The 12,606-nt window shown below is 63.7% G+C and overlaps 1 protein-coding gene across 1 annotated transcript in view; it reads right to left on the bottom strand.

Annotated features, from left to right (window-relative positions):
* The window catches only part of Gpc1 (glypican 1), a 37,297-nt gene that overhangs the window by 11,630 nt on the left and 13,061 nt on the right, over positions 1–12,606 (bottom strand). Inside the window, exon 7 of the mRNA XM_048807999.1 lies at positions 12,297–12,514. Within this exon, the coding sequence (XP_048663956.1) occupies positions 12,297–12,514 (218 nt within the window). The remainder of the gene's footprint in view (positions 1–12,296; positions 12,515–12,606) is intronic.

Here is a 12,606-nt window from a genome sequence, read left to right as displayed (position 1 = left end):
GGGGAAACGCGGAGCAGCCGGACGGACTCGCTGGAAGGACCTGGGGGACACGGGCCGGCGGGCGCGGACACTGGAGACTCGGTGGCCACCGCAGCAGCACTGGCGCGCACGGCGGAGGGCGGCTCCTGGCGCGGGGACGCGCCTCATCCCGCAGCCCGCCCGCTGCGTCGGCGCCGCCCGTCTCCCTGGAAACCGCGGGCCGCGCCTGGCCGCCCCGAGTCCTCCCGCCCAGCTCCGAGCCTCCCGCCCAGCTCCGAGGCGCTGCCCCGCCCCCGCCAGGTGCTCCCTGGAGCCAGGCGCCTCCAGGGAGGGGAGGGGTGGGATCAGGTATCTATGCTGGATGGTGAGTGGCAGCTGACCACATGAGAGAGTTCTTCTGCTGTTCAAGCAGATCCCTAGTGCTGTCTGGGCACTCAGAAAGCCACCTAGGTACCCTACAGCCTCCACCGGCCCCAGTCCCAGGACACCTGGACCTCCCTCCATAATCACCTGCTCCCAATATCCGCATCTGCTTTTCCTCAAAAATACCAGACCCCACATCCGCCAGGTGACCCTGCCACCTGTGAGGTTTATGCTGTAGCTGTCCTCTCCCCACGCGGCTGCGGGACACCATCCCGGCAGCTGCTCCCTGTCTCCACCGGCTGGGGAGAACACCCCTTCACACACCTCTACCGTCCCGGTGCCTTCTCAGCCTACTGGCAGTCTGACCTGGAGACACAGGTCCCCTGCCAAGGCTGGACACACACCTAAGACCCTCTAAGATCAACATGAAAGGCTGTCCTCTTAGCTCCTGCTACCTGCACAGGATACCCCTGGTCAGGCCACCCTGCCCGGAAGCACCAGGTCCCCCCAGCAGGCCACCTCAGCTGCCAGTTGTCTCAGTGTCCATGGCTCATGCTTTGGCCTCAGAACACATTGGGGATGAGGCAAGCCCCAAGTGTCCTGGGCAGCCCACTCACAGGCCAAGTTCAGCCCTGGTCTCTCCTCCCCGGCCAAGCAGCCTGGGGGCGCTCCCTTGGGGCCTGTCCCAGTAGCCAAGCAGGGGCAGGGTAGGGGTTCAGGTGTAGGGGAGCAAGAGTGGCCACACTGCAGAGCTCTCGGGGTATAGCTTGCCTCCCCCACCCCTGCTGGGACACAGGGCAGCTGAGGAGGCCCACACATGGACGGATCCTGCCCTCTGCTGTGTCCACAATGGACACTCTGGAGCTGCATTAGGGGACACAGTGTGGGCCTGACGTCTGCCTTGTGGGTGCTGAAAGGCCACAGCCATGTGCACAGACGGGGCTGCGTCAGAGCCCAGAGCAGGTGCAGGTGAAAGCCTGGGGCAGGGGCTGGGCCACTCCCCGGCTGTCCAGCCACCCCTCCCCCACAGTCTTGAGCTGTTCCCCCCTCCCCTTCCTTCCCCCTGGGCTGGCTCACCAGTCCTTCCTGGGTCCCTCCTTCTGCCAGGGGAAGCTCACTTCCTTCCTCTGGCTTCTGTCCAGCCCTGGCGGGACCTGGTGCTGAGCACTTGTGTACACCCCGTGTGGGCACTGGGGGACCAGGCCCCTCCACACACTCAGACCCCTCTTCCCCTCAAGCAGGTGCCCCCTCGAAGGTCCCTCGCAGCCTGTGGTGTGGGGAGCTGGGAACTGCGAGGGGAGGTCCCCAGGGCCCCACCAAGAGGCACTCTGTACATCCTCTTCAACCATGAGGTGTGTGTCAAGGTGTGCCCAAGGCCACTGTAGGAGTGGCCCAGACACACAGCCCCTCTCCCTCCCGGGGTTCCATCCCGGGGAATTCCTCAGCAGGCAGGCGAGGGGAAGCAGGAGCAGACATGCCTGGGCTGCAGAGGCCTGGGCGGTCTCCGGGCCCGGGGCGGTGGCCGCCCAGGCAGGCAGGTGTGTGGGCTCCTGAGCGCAGCCCGGCCCCACCCTGCAGGCACAACAAGGGAAGGGTGGCTGATAACAGCACTGGCACCAGTGAGACCTCTGAATTTGAGATGAACAATGAATAAAGTTTTAGTGTCAAAATTGATAGCAGGGACCTGAACAGACACCTGAACACCAGGGTACAGCACTGGAAAGGAAGGGCCAAGAGGTGGAAAAAGCCGTCACTCAGCCCTTGAATGGATGAACAAACTGTAGATCCACAGAATGGAATACTATTCAGCCCTGAAAGGAGGGAATCCCGACGCTCGCTGTATCATGGATGGACCTCAAGGACAGTATGATGGTGGACAAGCACTGGATGTCTCCACTCACACAAGGCCCCCAGAGCGCAAGGCCGATGGTGGCTGTAAGGACCTGGCCAGGGGAACAAGCACCTGTGTTTAACAGGGGCAGCATCAGTTTTACGAGTCATCTGGATGGTGGTGACACCGCACAGCTCGTGAATGTGCTTCATGCCATTGCACTGCGCTAAAAAAACAGGCCAGGTGGCCAGCCTCCCGGGGTGGACAGCTTACCTCGGGGGAAGCAGACAATCCTCAGTCACCTCAAAACACTTGGGACCCACTGAGTTACATTCGTGGGCATGCTCACACTGAAAACTGTCCCTGATTTGGAATTAAAATGTCTGGGACGTGTCATGCTGCAGAATGAGTCACACCCATGTCCACTTAATGGACTGTCCTGTGTCTACCTGTCCTTATGGGGTGCGGGCAGGCCCTTCCTGGAGTCACGAGCCCCACGCTGTGCAGACACACCTCTGTGGCTCCCGGCCTGGTCCTCACACCCTGCGGAGGCTGCTGGAGGTGGTGTGGACCAGGGAGCCCTGGCTCCGTCACCTCAGCCTGCCCACAGGCAGGTAGGACCCAGGCACAGACAGGCCCAGGCGCAGTGTCCCGTGGCGGCTGCGTGGTCGCCGTCTCTGGGCTGATGCTGATCCCCAGGAGTGAGTGCCAGGCTTGGCCAGGGCTGGGGCCCAGCACTGCCGTGTGGAGATGAGGCCTGCCTTGTAAAACCAGGGTCCAGTGGACCTCACTGGGGGCCAGGTAGCTGCCCTCAAGGGCCCACACTGTCACTGCTGGCCAGAACAGCTCCCCTGAAGCACCCTCAGGTGGGACCTCCAGGACATATGGGGTGCCCACCAGTGGCTCCTCAAGGTGGCAGGAGCCCCCACCAGGAAGGGCCCTCCCCAGGAGCACAAGGGCGGCCTGTCCCACTCCCTCAGGGGTGGGACCTGGCCTCTGGGGGTCCTGGGAGCAGGTGGGAGCGTGGGGCTGCTCCCTCCCCACGCCTCGGCTCAGGGCTTGCACCTGGATGTCCCCACGGAGGCCGGAGGCGCGCCAGCACCCGGACATGGGATCTGTGGTGCAGCTGGGCAGGGGGGCCTATGGCTCAGGGAGGCCCATCCAGCCCCAGAGGACAGCTGAGAGGAGGGAACAGCCCGTCCCCACATGGGGTCAGAGGCAGCACACAGAGGTGGCCGGGCCATGCCACCCAGGCCAGGCCGCACGGCACTGTCTCCTGTCCCTTCCTGCCCTGCGCTCCCTTCCTGACCAGCCCCACCCTCCATGCTGGCCCCAGAGGGTCTGCTACACATGTCCCCAATCCACTGTGCCCAGGGACATGTGTGAGTACCACTCCGAAGGGCCCTGGCAGTCAGTCCCCCGGCGAAACAAACAGCAGCGTCGACAATGCGTGTTAGGGTGACCCAGGTGACTTCCAGGAGTCAGCAGTGTGGTGACAGTGGCCAGGATCTCCCAGACTCCTAGCTCCTCAGCCTGGACAGATGCACACTGGCCCCACTGCCCTACACGGACGAGACAGGACTTGGAAAAAGAACAGGCCTCCTCCTACCGCCCCCCCCCTCCCCACGGCTCCTCTTGTGTTTTCTCAGCAACGTGCCACCCATATGACACACAACAGGCGCAGAGAGGTTCAGTAATCTGCCCAAGGTCACTCAGCAAATGAGTTCAGAGCTGGCACTGGAGTCCAGGCAGGCAAGCTGGACCAGGAGATTGGGCTTTGGATTCCTTTGAGGATCCTCTCCTTGCCAGGATGATGGCCACCAAGAACAGCCACTATCCTTAAGAGAGAAGCCCTTAGCCAAGGATATGGCTTTATCCTGGTAGGCCTTTATCCTCGGATCCCAGAGTCAGTGTGCTGACATGGACAAGCACAAACCACTGGCCCACAGCCACAAGCCTGGCCTTCTCCAGCCTGGCCACCTCCTCTGGGCAGCCACCAGGTCCTCCTTCCTGACAGCACACTCACTGTCCATCCTGCCTCGCCAGACAGAGGCTCTGGGGGAGGAGCAGCTCCCACTGGACTCATGGCTGCTCAGAGCAGGAACAGATGTGGGGATCCCCCCGGCACCCACACTGACACAGAGTGCACTTCTGGTCACAGTTGTCCTTCCCTGCTTCTGGCCACCACGCCCTCAGCCCCTGCCTGCCCAGGACCAAGTCTGGCCCTCTCACTGGCCCCACGTCTGTTGCTCTGTGTCCAGCGAAGCCCACCCCTTCCAGGACAGCCCCAGGGGTGGACGCGTGCTGAGGGCTTCAGGCCCCCTCTGAGGGTGGACCTCCTTCCTCCTCTCTGCAGTGTGGCCTTGGAGCAGGCCACAGGGGGCTGCACAGCCTCCTGCTCCAGCCTCCCACCGGCCCGCCCCAGCCTCTCCTGCTCCTCAGCCCAGGAGAGTCCCGTCCTCCTCGTCCCTTCCCCACGGCTCCTCTTGTGTTCTCCCAGAACGTGCCAAGTACACCCTGCGGCCCACCACTCTGAGAGCATGTGCGCCAGGCTCCCGGGGAGGCAGGTGCACGAGCAGCCCGCGGGCAGAGACCCACACAGGCAGCCCTGGGGCTGGGCCCTTCCTCTGTACTGGAGAGGTGGCCGGGCAGGACAGTGGCTGGGCTGCGTCTGGGGTCCGGCCTGTCCTCAGGCAGGCTCCTTCCTGCCCAGCTGGAGGGTTTGTGTCACGAGGTGGGTGTGTGACTGTGAGCCTAGCACAGACACTGAGGTTCACTCCCTTCCTTTTGCAACACTGGTCACTGTCTAAGCAAGGACACTCACAAAACCCTCCGCTGCTCCGCGGTCCTGGTGCTGACTGCAGGGCGCCAGGGAGCGCCTTCTCGGTGGCTTCACCTCAGCACCAAGAACAGCGCTCGGCACACAGTGGGCGCTCAGGTACCCTTGAGGCATTAGACACCCTTGGGGCATCTGCATACAGCAGGTGCTCAGGAGGGAACCTTGGGTGCTTCCGAGGCCTGTGCCCCTCCACAAGGGGAGCACACCCCTTGCTCAGCCCCACACTGGGCCACGCAGGCTGGCCGCCCCGCTCGCGGCCCAGCACGGCTTGACCTCTGTACCTTGGGCCCGTGCCCTCTGGTGAGGGCTGCAGGGGAACTAGTTTCAATGCTGTGGTGGTCGGCCACAGTGACATTGCCTTTCGTACTGTTGGTTGAGTCCCAGGCCCAGGAACACCAAGGTGCCCCTCAGTTAGGGGTCAGTCCTTCTCAGCCACCTGTGTCATCTCTGAATTCTGTCCCTGACCCTGAGCTGTGCCCAGGTGAGTGACCACCTGCTTATCCACCTGACCCTCATCCAGCCTCCCTGAGTCCCTCTCCTGAGCCCACCATGCGACAGAGGCCTAGAGCAGGCTGTGCCTACCACCGAGATGCCTGAGGCCCTTGGGCAGCACTTCCTGGTGGGGAGTGGCCCCAGGGGGACCTGTGCAGGGTGCCTGACCAGGTGCCCTACGCCCAGAGCCCCCACCACTAGAGCGGTCAGCACCAACTGGGGGTGCCTCTCTGCAAGGGAGGGTGCCTGACGTAGGCCAAGGGCTCGCTGCGCCCAGCTCTGCCAGCTGAGTGGTGCTGGGCTCCTCTGCCCTATAAAGCCCTGGTCCAGCACAGATGTGTGAGCACCTGAGCCAACCCTGGCAGCAAGTGGCATCATCTGCTCCCCAGGGCTTGGCGGACAGCCACAGGTATCCTGGGGGCCCAACAGCGTCAGGGGCACTCATGGCCCAGACACCTGAGGACAAACTGGCACGTCACACATGGCTCACCGCAGGGACAGTTCAGACACCCAGGATGCACCAGACACAGGACGGGCAGACGGGCAACCACAGACAGCTGTCCCTGTGTCTCGGGGACATGGTCCAATATTGTCCACCAGGAGGGTGGAGCCAAGCCCAAGGCCTTGGTGTCCCCAGGAGGGAGACCTGTGCCCACACCCTGTGTCCCAGGGCAGTCCCCAGGGCTGTGGGCAAGACTGGGGGTACAGAAGGTGCCCAGGCCACCCTACCACATCTCTAGCTAGATGTTCGGGGCTGCAGGGGCACAAGGCTGGAGGCCCGTGCCTCCCAGTATGTCCAGCTCGCCCATGTCCCCCATGATGAGGCAGGACAGCAGGGCTCAGCTATCTGGTAACCACTGGAAGGGCCAGCTCAGACCTCAGGAGGTCCACCTAGGTGTGGCTGGCTGGGGGTCGGCTAGCCTGGCCTTCTGTGTTCTGACCCACTGGCCGGCCATCCTGCCCGTGTGTCGCCCATGACCTCCCTGGCTGGCTGGGCTCTCTGCCCAGCTGCAGGGCTGGCAAGACAGAGCCCATGGGCTGACCCTGGGGGCCGCCGCTCTCTGCTTTGGCCTTCCCCACCCTGCACCGGCCTCCTGCAGGGGCCTGGCTTTCTGTCTGCTTCTACCCAGGCCTGGTCTGTGGGCAGCTCGCAGCGGGTGGCCTCTCCGTGCTGGCTCTCCTTCCCCCATGAACCCAGAGCCACTGCTCCTCTGGGAGCCTATGGGGGCTGAGGGCAGGCCAGGCGGCCAAGGAGCAGGAATATGGAGGCCCTGGGGAGTGCCCTGTCACCCCTCCAAGCCTTCAGAACCCAGGGAGCATTCCCCCGAGTGAGCAGCAGGCCTCCTGGCCAGTCCACCTCAGGAGAGGACGCCACCCACACGCCCTGGGCTTCTTTCTGCTGCGCACCACAGAGACTCCCCGGAAAGTCCAGCTGAGGGCTGAGCAGGGGACTGGCTTGAAGGCTCTCCCACTCCCGGGTGGGGACCCCGGGGCCTGTGCGAGGCTGACACCACTGCGTCCCAGGGCTCACGCCACGGGTTTTCAGACCGCTCCTCACTGCCCGCCCCTGCTGGCTCTGGGCCATGCCGGTCAGCAGGCCCAGCTCGGGTCACTGGGGGAGCACCACCAGGCCAGGACTTGAGAAAGAGAGCAACCTGACCCTGACAGGGGGAAGCCCAGGCCCACCGAGGAAGGGGGCTGGGGTTAGGCCTCCCGGTCGGCAGGGACCAGGCTGTGCCCCAGACTGCTGTGGGTGTGCGGGACAAGGAGCAGGTAGGGAGGGGCCACCTCCCCACACTGTCACCAGGGCCTGGGTGCCAGAGACCAGCAGAGGCCGGGCCCTGTCCTCAGTCATGAACACCCAGAGTCCAGAGTCTCTAGCGAGATGGAGGCGGGCTCAGCACCCTCCTCACGGGGAGCTGAATGGCACCTCAGGACCCAGAATAGGCCCATGTTAGGGACGGGGTCCTTGTAGATGTAACTGGTTAGGATGAGATCATCCTGGACCCTGACCCAAGGGGACTGATGGCCGCATAGGAGGGGACACCTGGAGACAGATGCATGTGGGGAGGAGCCTGTGAGGAGGAAGGTAGGTTGACAAGCCAAGGTGCCAGCCAACCAGGAGCTGGGCAGAGGGGAACCACCCACCGACCCCGGGGTCTCAGACCTCCAGCCTGCAAAGCTGGGAGACCATGAGGCTGCAGTTTCCTGGCTGTGCCAGCTCGGTTATGGCAGCCCCTGCCTGGCACACCAGGGGCGCTCAGAACATCCCCACCCTGAAGGGCACTGAGGCCTGCCCAGAGTGGGGAGTGTCAACAAGAGCCCAAGTGTGTCTGGCCAGGGACACTGCTGAGGATGAGGTCCCGAGGGACGAGGAGCTGGGCGTGGGCCCTCAGAGGGCACCAGAGGACTACTTAGAGGGACGGTATGTGTACCCGGATGGTGAGCAGCCAGGAGCCACTGGGAGGGACACTGACCCACAGCAGACACTGAGGCTGGCCTGGCCCCAGGGCCCCTAAGCCCACCCAGGAAGCCCTGCCGTCGCCGTGCCCTCGGCCGAGGCTCTCCAGCACGGGCGCCGAGGACGGCCAGCAGGTGGGAGGCCCGGGACTGCTCTCTGGGGATCAGGGCAGCCCTCCCCTCAGCCCGGCTGCCCCGTGCTGCACTCAGGACGGGGCATCCCCATGCACCATGCCTCAGCACCCCACCCAGACTGCAAGCAGCTCCGGCACCTGCCCGGGCCCCTCATGGAACAGGGCTGTGCCCAGGACGGGCGGCTTGGGGTCCGTACCAGGAGACACTGGGCCAGGCTAGGACTGGGTACAGGAATCCCTCTGGCCCCCTCCCTGGGCCTGAAAGGGTCCTGAGTCCTGACCTGAAGTCACTCGGAGCCAGGCTTTGGGGGGAACAGTGGCAGCCTCTCGTTGCCTAGCACACACAGCCCAGGGCACGGCAGACCTGACGCCCTGGGGCCCTGAGCCAGCCTGTCTTCTGCAGTGTCCTCACCAGTGCCTGCCGCAGCTGTGGGCACCATGGTCCCAACAGGTGTGTTCACACACTCACTGACCCCTCCTCCTGGCTCTGTGCCCTGGGTCCCTCCAGGCAGGCCTGTGACCACAGACCTGCACTGTCCCTAGTTAGCACCAGCATTAGAGCCACTGTGGGGCCACAGTCCACCAACAGACCAACCCATCTAGTTTCCCTGGCTTTGCCGCTTATGAACAGGACGTCTGTCCACCCTTCCTGGGGACCTTGCCTATTTGGGGCAGCTGGTATCTCCCTGATTGGGACCTGTTGGGGGAGTCTCCTTGGGCTGGCCAGCAGTACAGCTGGGTCATCCTCTGGGCACACCCTGGTGCTCAGAAGTGGCCCTCCTGGCTGGGGCTGGAGCGGCTGGTCCAAAACAGCTGAAGAGCTGGCCTCTACCTGAGGGCTGGCAGGAGCCAGGCAGGATGGCGGGTGTCTGTCAAAACAAGTTCCAAATCCCAAGTGGTGGCACCCAAGGCGGGCTGAGTGGGGAGGCAGCCAGGTGTCTCCAGGGCCCAGGCTGCCAAAGCCCACTTCAGGCCTCCAGGCTCAACGGCTTCTAGAAAACACGGAGCCAGGGACAGGGCAGGCCGAGCTGCTTTACTGGGCAGCGGTTAGTGCCAAAGGCCTTGGGGTCAATCAGCCTGAGCCCCAAGAAAGTTACGTGGCTTCTCGGGGCCTTGATTCCCTCATGTGTGAAATGGGTCTGTACAGGCCCTCTCTACAACATGCTGACCAGACAGTGACTGGAAGACAGGCATGGTGAGTGCTGTCAGCTTCCGGACACTGCTACCCGAGAGGGCTTGCACCGGCCTCCTCAGGCCTCTGGGGTGAGTGGGGACAGGGCCTGAGGCTGCCTGCTCCTCTCCTGGCAACCTTGGGACAATTGTGGCTGTTCACATTCTCGTGAGTGATGAGAAGAGACCCGGGAGGCTGAGCAGAGGGCCCCACTTGGAGGGACAGGCAGCCTGTGCTGTGCAGATGGCCCTATGGAATGGCAGTTCCCTGGTGCCCCAAAGCCTGGTCCTCATGCTGGGCCTGATGAACAGCTTCTTGTTGCAGAGCGGAAACTGAGGACTACCTTGGAGACCCCTGCTGAGCCACATGGTGGCTTCTGTGCCTGGAAAGGACAGGGCACAGAGAACCTTCTAATCTGGGGAGGGGCAATGGGCCAGGTAGCTTCTGAGTGGCACCCTAAGCTCAACTAAGGAGCAGATGTGGGTGGCTTCTGGGACTAGCCAGAACCACCTCTTCTGGAACGTGGGATCCTCCCCTCAAAAATCTGTGCTCGCCATCCTGGCTCTGGCTGCACAGTCCGTTCCTGCTGAGGGCCAGGGTGGGGTGAGGTTCCTGTGCAGGCCCAGGGCTGTGGGAGCCCCTCAGGCTGGCAGGCAGGCTGCCATCCCAGAGCAGGGGAGTCACAGGACAGCTGCAAGCCCCCTCTGACCTCCAATCCCAATACTGGACCTCTGGGCCCACCCTCCTCTGCCAACAAGGCTGCATGCACTCCAAGTCACCCTCCACCCACCCTACCCACCCCAGCATGGTGGGCAAGAAGCGCGCCCACAGGGGTCTTCTGAGAACCCAATTAGGGCCAGCAGCCAGGTACCGCTCAGTGGTGACAACAGAGAACCAGACAGTGGCAGTCCCTGCCCCCAGGGACCCCAGTGAATGAGCAGATACAGGACAAGCCACAGAGACGGGAGGCTGGGCAGGTGCTCAGGGAACACCTGTGGCCCGAGACAACCTGCCAGCACAGGTAGAGACCCTGCTGGCCGCGGCCGTGATTCAGCAGGGCTTGCCAGCTCCACCCTCTGTGCAGCACCCGGGCCCAGAGGGCTGCCTGCTGCAGTGGCCTTGGCTCGGCTGCCACCCCAAGCCTGCTTCCTCAGAGGCAGCTGTGGTCATCACTGCCTGGCCAGGCTGTCCAGCAAAGTACACCATACCTCCCACAGAGCCCAGTTCCTCAGACAGTGTCCCCTTCTCAGCTGGGAGGCCACTGATGGCCATGGGCTGCTCTCCTCCTCCTAACCTTGGGGAGGTGTTGGGTGCCCCTCCAAAGGCTGGGCCACCTGAGCCCAGTGGGAACACCAGCAGGCCTCCGGCTTCAGGCCCACATCCTCTGAGGAGAGACCTCTTCCCCAGTAAGGTGCTGGCCCCCAGGATCCAGGGCACCCGGGAGGACCCTGCCACCAGGAGCCACCAGAGGGCGCCCGGTCCTAGGAGGCTGAGCCTGGTGGCACAGAGCAGGAGGGGATGTGGGCTTGGCTGTCCCTAGGACTGCCACTCCTCTGGGAGGTCACCCTGTTCCCCTGGACTCACATGGCACATACAGTCTCTCCACGGTCCTGTGCCTCGCGGAGTGCTCTCATCTTTTGGGGACCGTAGCAGGGTACAGTCATGGAGCTTCTGGGGAGAGCGGCAGGCCCTCAGAGACAAAAAGCCCAAAGCCCACCCCATCTTACATGCCACAGGAGGATGCACTTGAGCCCAGAGCAGGTTCCAGCCCATGGCCAGTGTGACCCTGGAGACAGCGCAGGCAGCCACATGTCCAGGCTGAGGGACAGCACCCATCACAGACATCAGGCAATTGCTCTGCATCCCTAACCCAGTGCTCCCCATACCTGGGCAGCAACATCCAGGTCAGTCCACCCCACCTCTCCAGCCTGCCCTCTCTGCCCTTGGCAGCTGCCCACTCTGCCACTCTGTGTCTAACTTTGAACAGCAGCAAGTTCAGGAGATCCCTGGGGAGGTGCCAGCTGAGGGGCATGGATGTGTTCACCAGGGCTGTGGCTTGATGGCTTCTCAGGAGAACACCCTCCAAGCCCCCAGGCTGGCGTCAGGGAGCTGCTGCTCAGCCACTGGGGTGTGTGTGTGTGTGGGGGGGGGGGTCCACAGAAAGGCCAGGATGGGAACAAGTTTCTGTGTGGGCAGAGCACTAGCCAGCCTGTGCCAGGCCCCTGTGCTGCCAGGCACCCAGGTGTGCCACCTCTCAGACAAACAGAACCAGAGAGGTACAGGAGGCATTTTTGAGGATGACAGGCACTGTCTCCAGGAGGAGCACAGGAGGCCTGTCCTGGGGACCGAGAGGGGCCCTGTCAACAGAGTCAGGCTGAGGGGAGGGCTGTGGGCTGTGCCCCTCCTGTGAGGCAGAGGTCCAGAGCCTGGCCGCCTCCTCTGCCTCCGCGCCATGGAGGATGCTCTTATCTCTCATTCAGGATGCCACAGTGTGGTGGTTCCACACTCCCCAGGTCACCACTTGAGTTCAGCCCCTCCAGGGCACGTCCTCACCCCCAAGGTCTCCAGAGGACCCTGGCCTGCTCTACCCTGGTCACCGGGCTCCAGAATGCTTCGTGGACCTAGGGAGGCTCCTCATGTTCTTGTGAAGCCTGGGATCTGGGCGATCCTGAGCACAGTAGGGTCCCACAGTCCCAAGCTCACATACAATTCTGTCCGCCAAGCTCCTCCAGCCGGCAGGGAAGGGAGGGGAAGGGCAGTCCAGCAGGCAGCTGCAGGGATGAGGCCGCCGCCAGGAGGGCCGCTCTTCTTACAAAGAGATGACGAGGCCCCTGGGCGGGATCCAAGGCGCCGACCACCTGCAGCTGGGCTCGCGGCTTCGGGCGGCCCCAAGTGCCGCGAGGACCCGTTCGCGGGGGCTGGGCTCCAGCGGGCACAAGTTCCACGGCCCAGGTCGCACAGAAGCGCACAGCCGGCTCATCACTTCTCCCACCACCACTCAAGAGAGGATCTGCCCACAAAACCCACCTAGGCTGTCGCTGTTGGGGATCCGCCGGAATCCCTGGGCAGGACCCCTGACTCTCCCGGCGAGGTCCACAGTGGAGTCTAGTTTTAGATCACGGTCATCTGCGCCCGAAAGCCCCACCGCGCCGAGACCCGGCAGCGCCCAGGCAGCCCGCTCCGCAGCTCCCGCTCGCCCCGTGGCGAGGGTGGCCGGCGCGCTGCCCCAGACTGGGACTGCCGCCCTGCCAGCACACTAGGCCGAGCAGGCTGCTCGGAAGGAGCGCTCCGTGCGGGGGGGGGGGCAGCGAGAAGAACTCGAGGAAGGGACCAACAC

Source organism: Marmota marmota, unplaced genomic scaffold (assembly GCF_001458135.2).
Source record: "Marmota marmota marmota unplaced genomic scaffold, marMar, whole genome shotgun sequence".
NCBI lineage: Eukaryota > Metazoa > Chordata > Mammalia > Rodentia > Sciuridae > Marmota > Marmota marmota.
The sequence above is the reverse complement of the archived record's forward strand: the minus strand, read 5'-3'. Positions and strand labels throughout refer to the sequence as shown.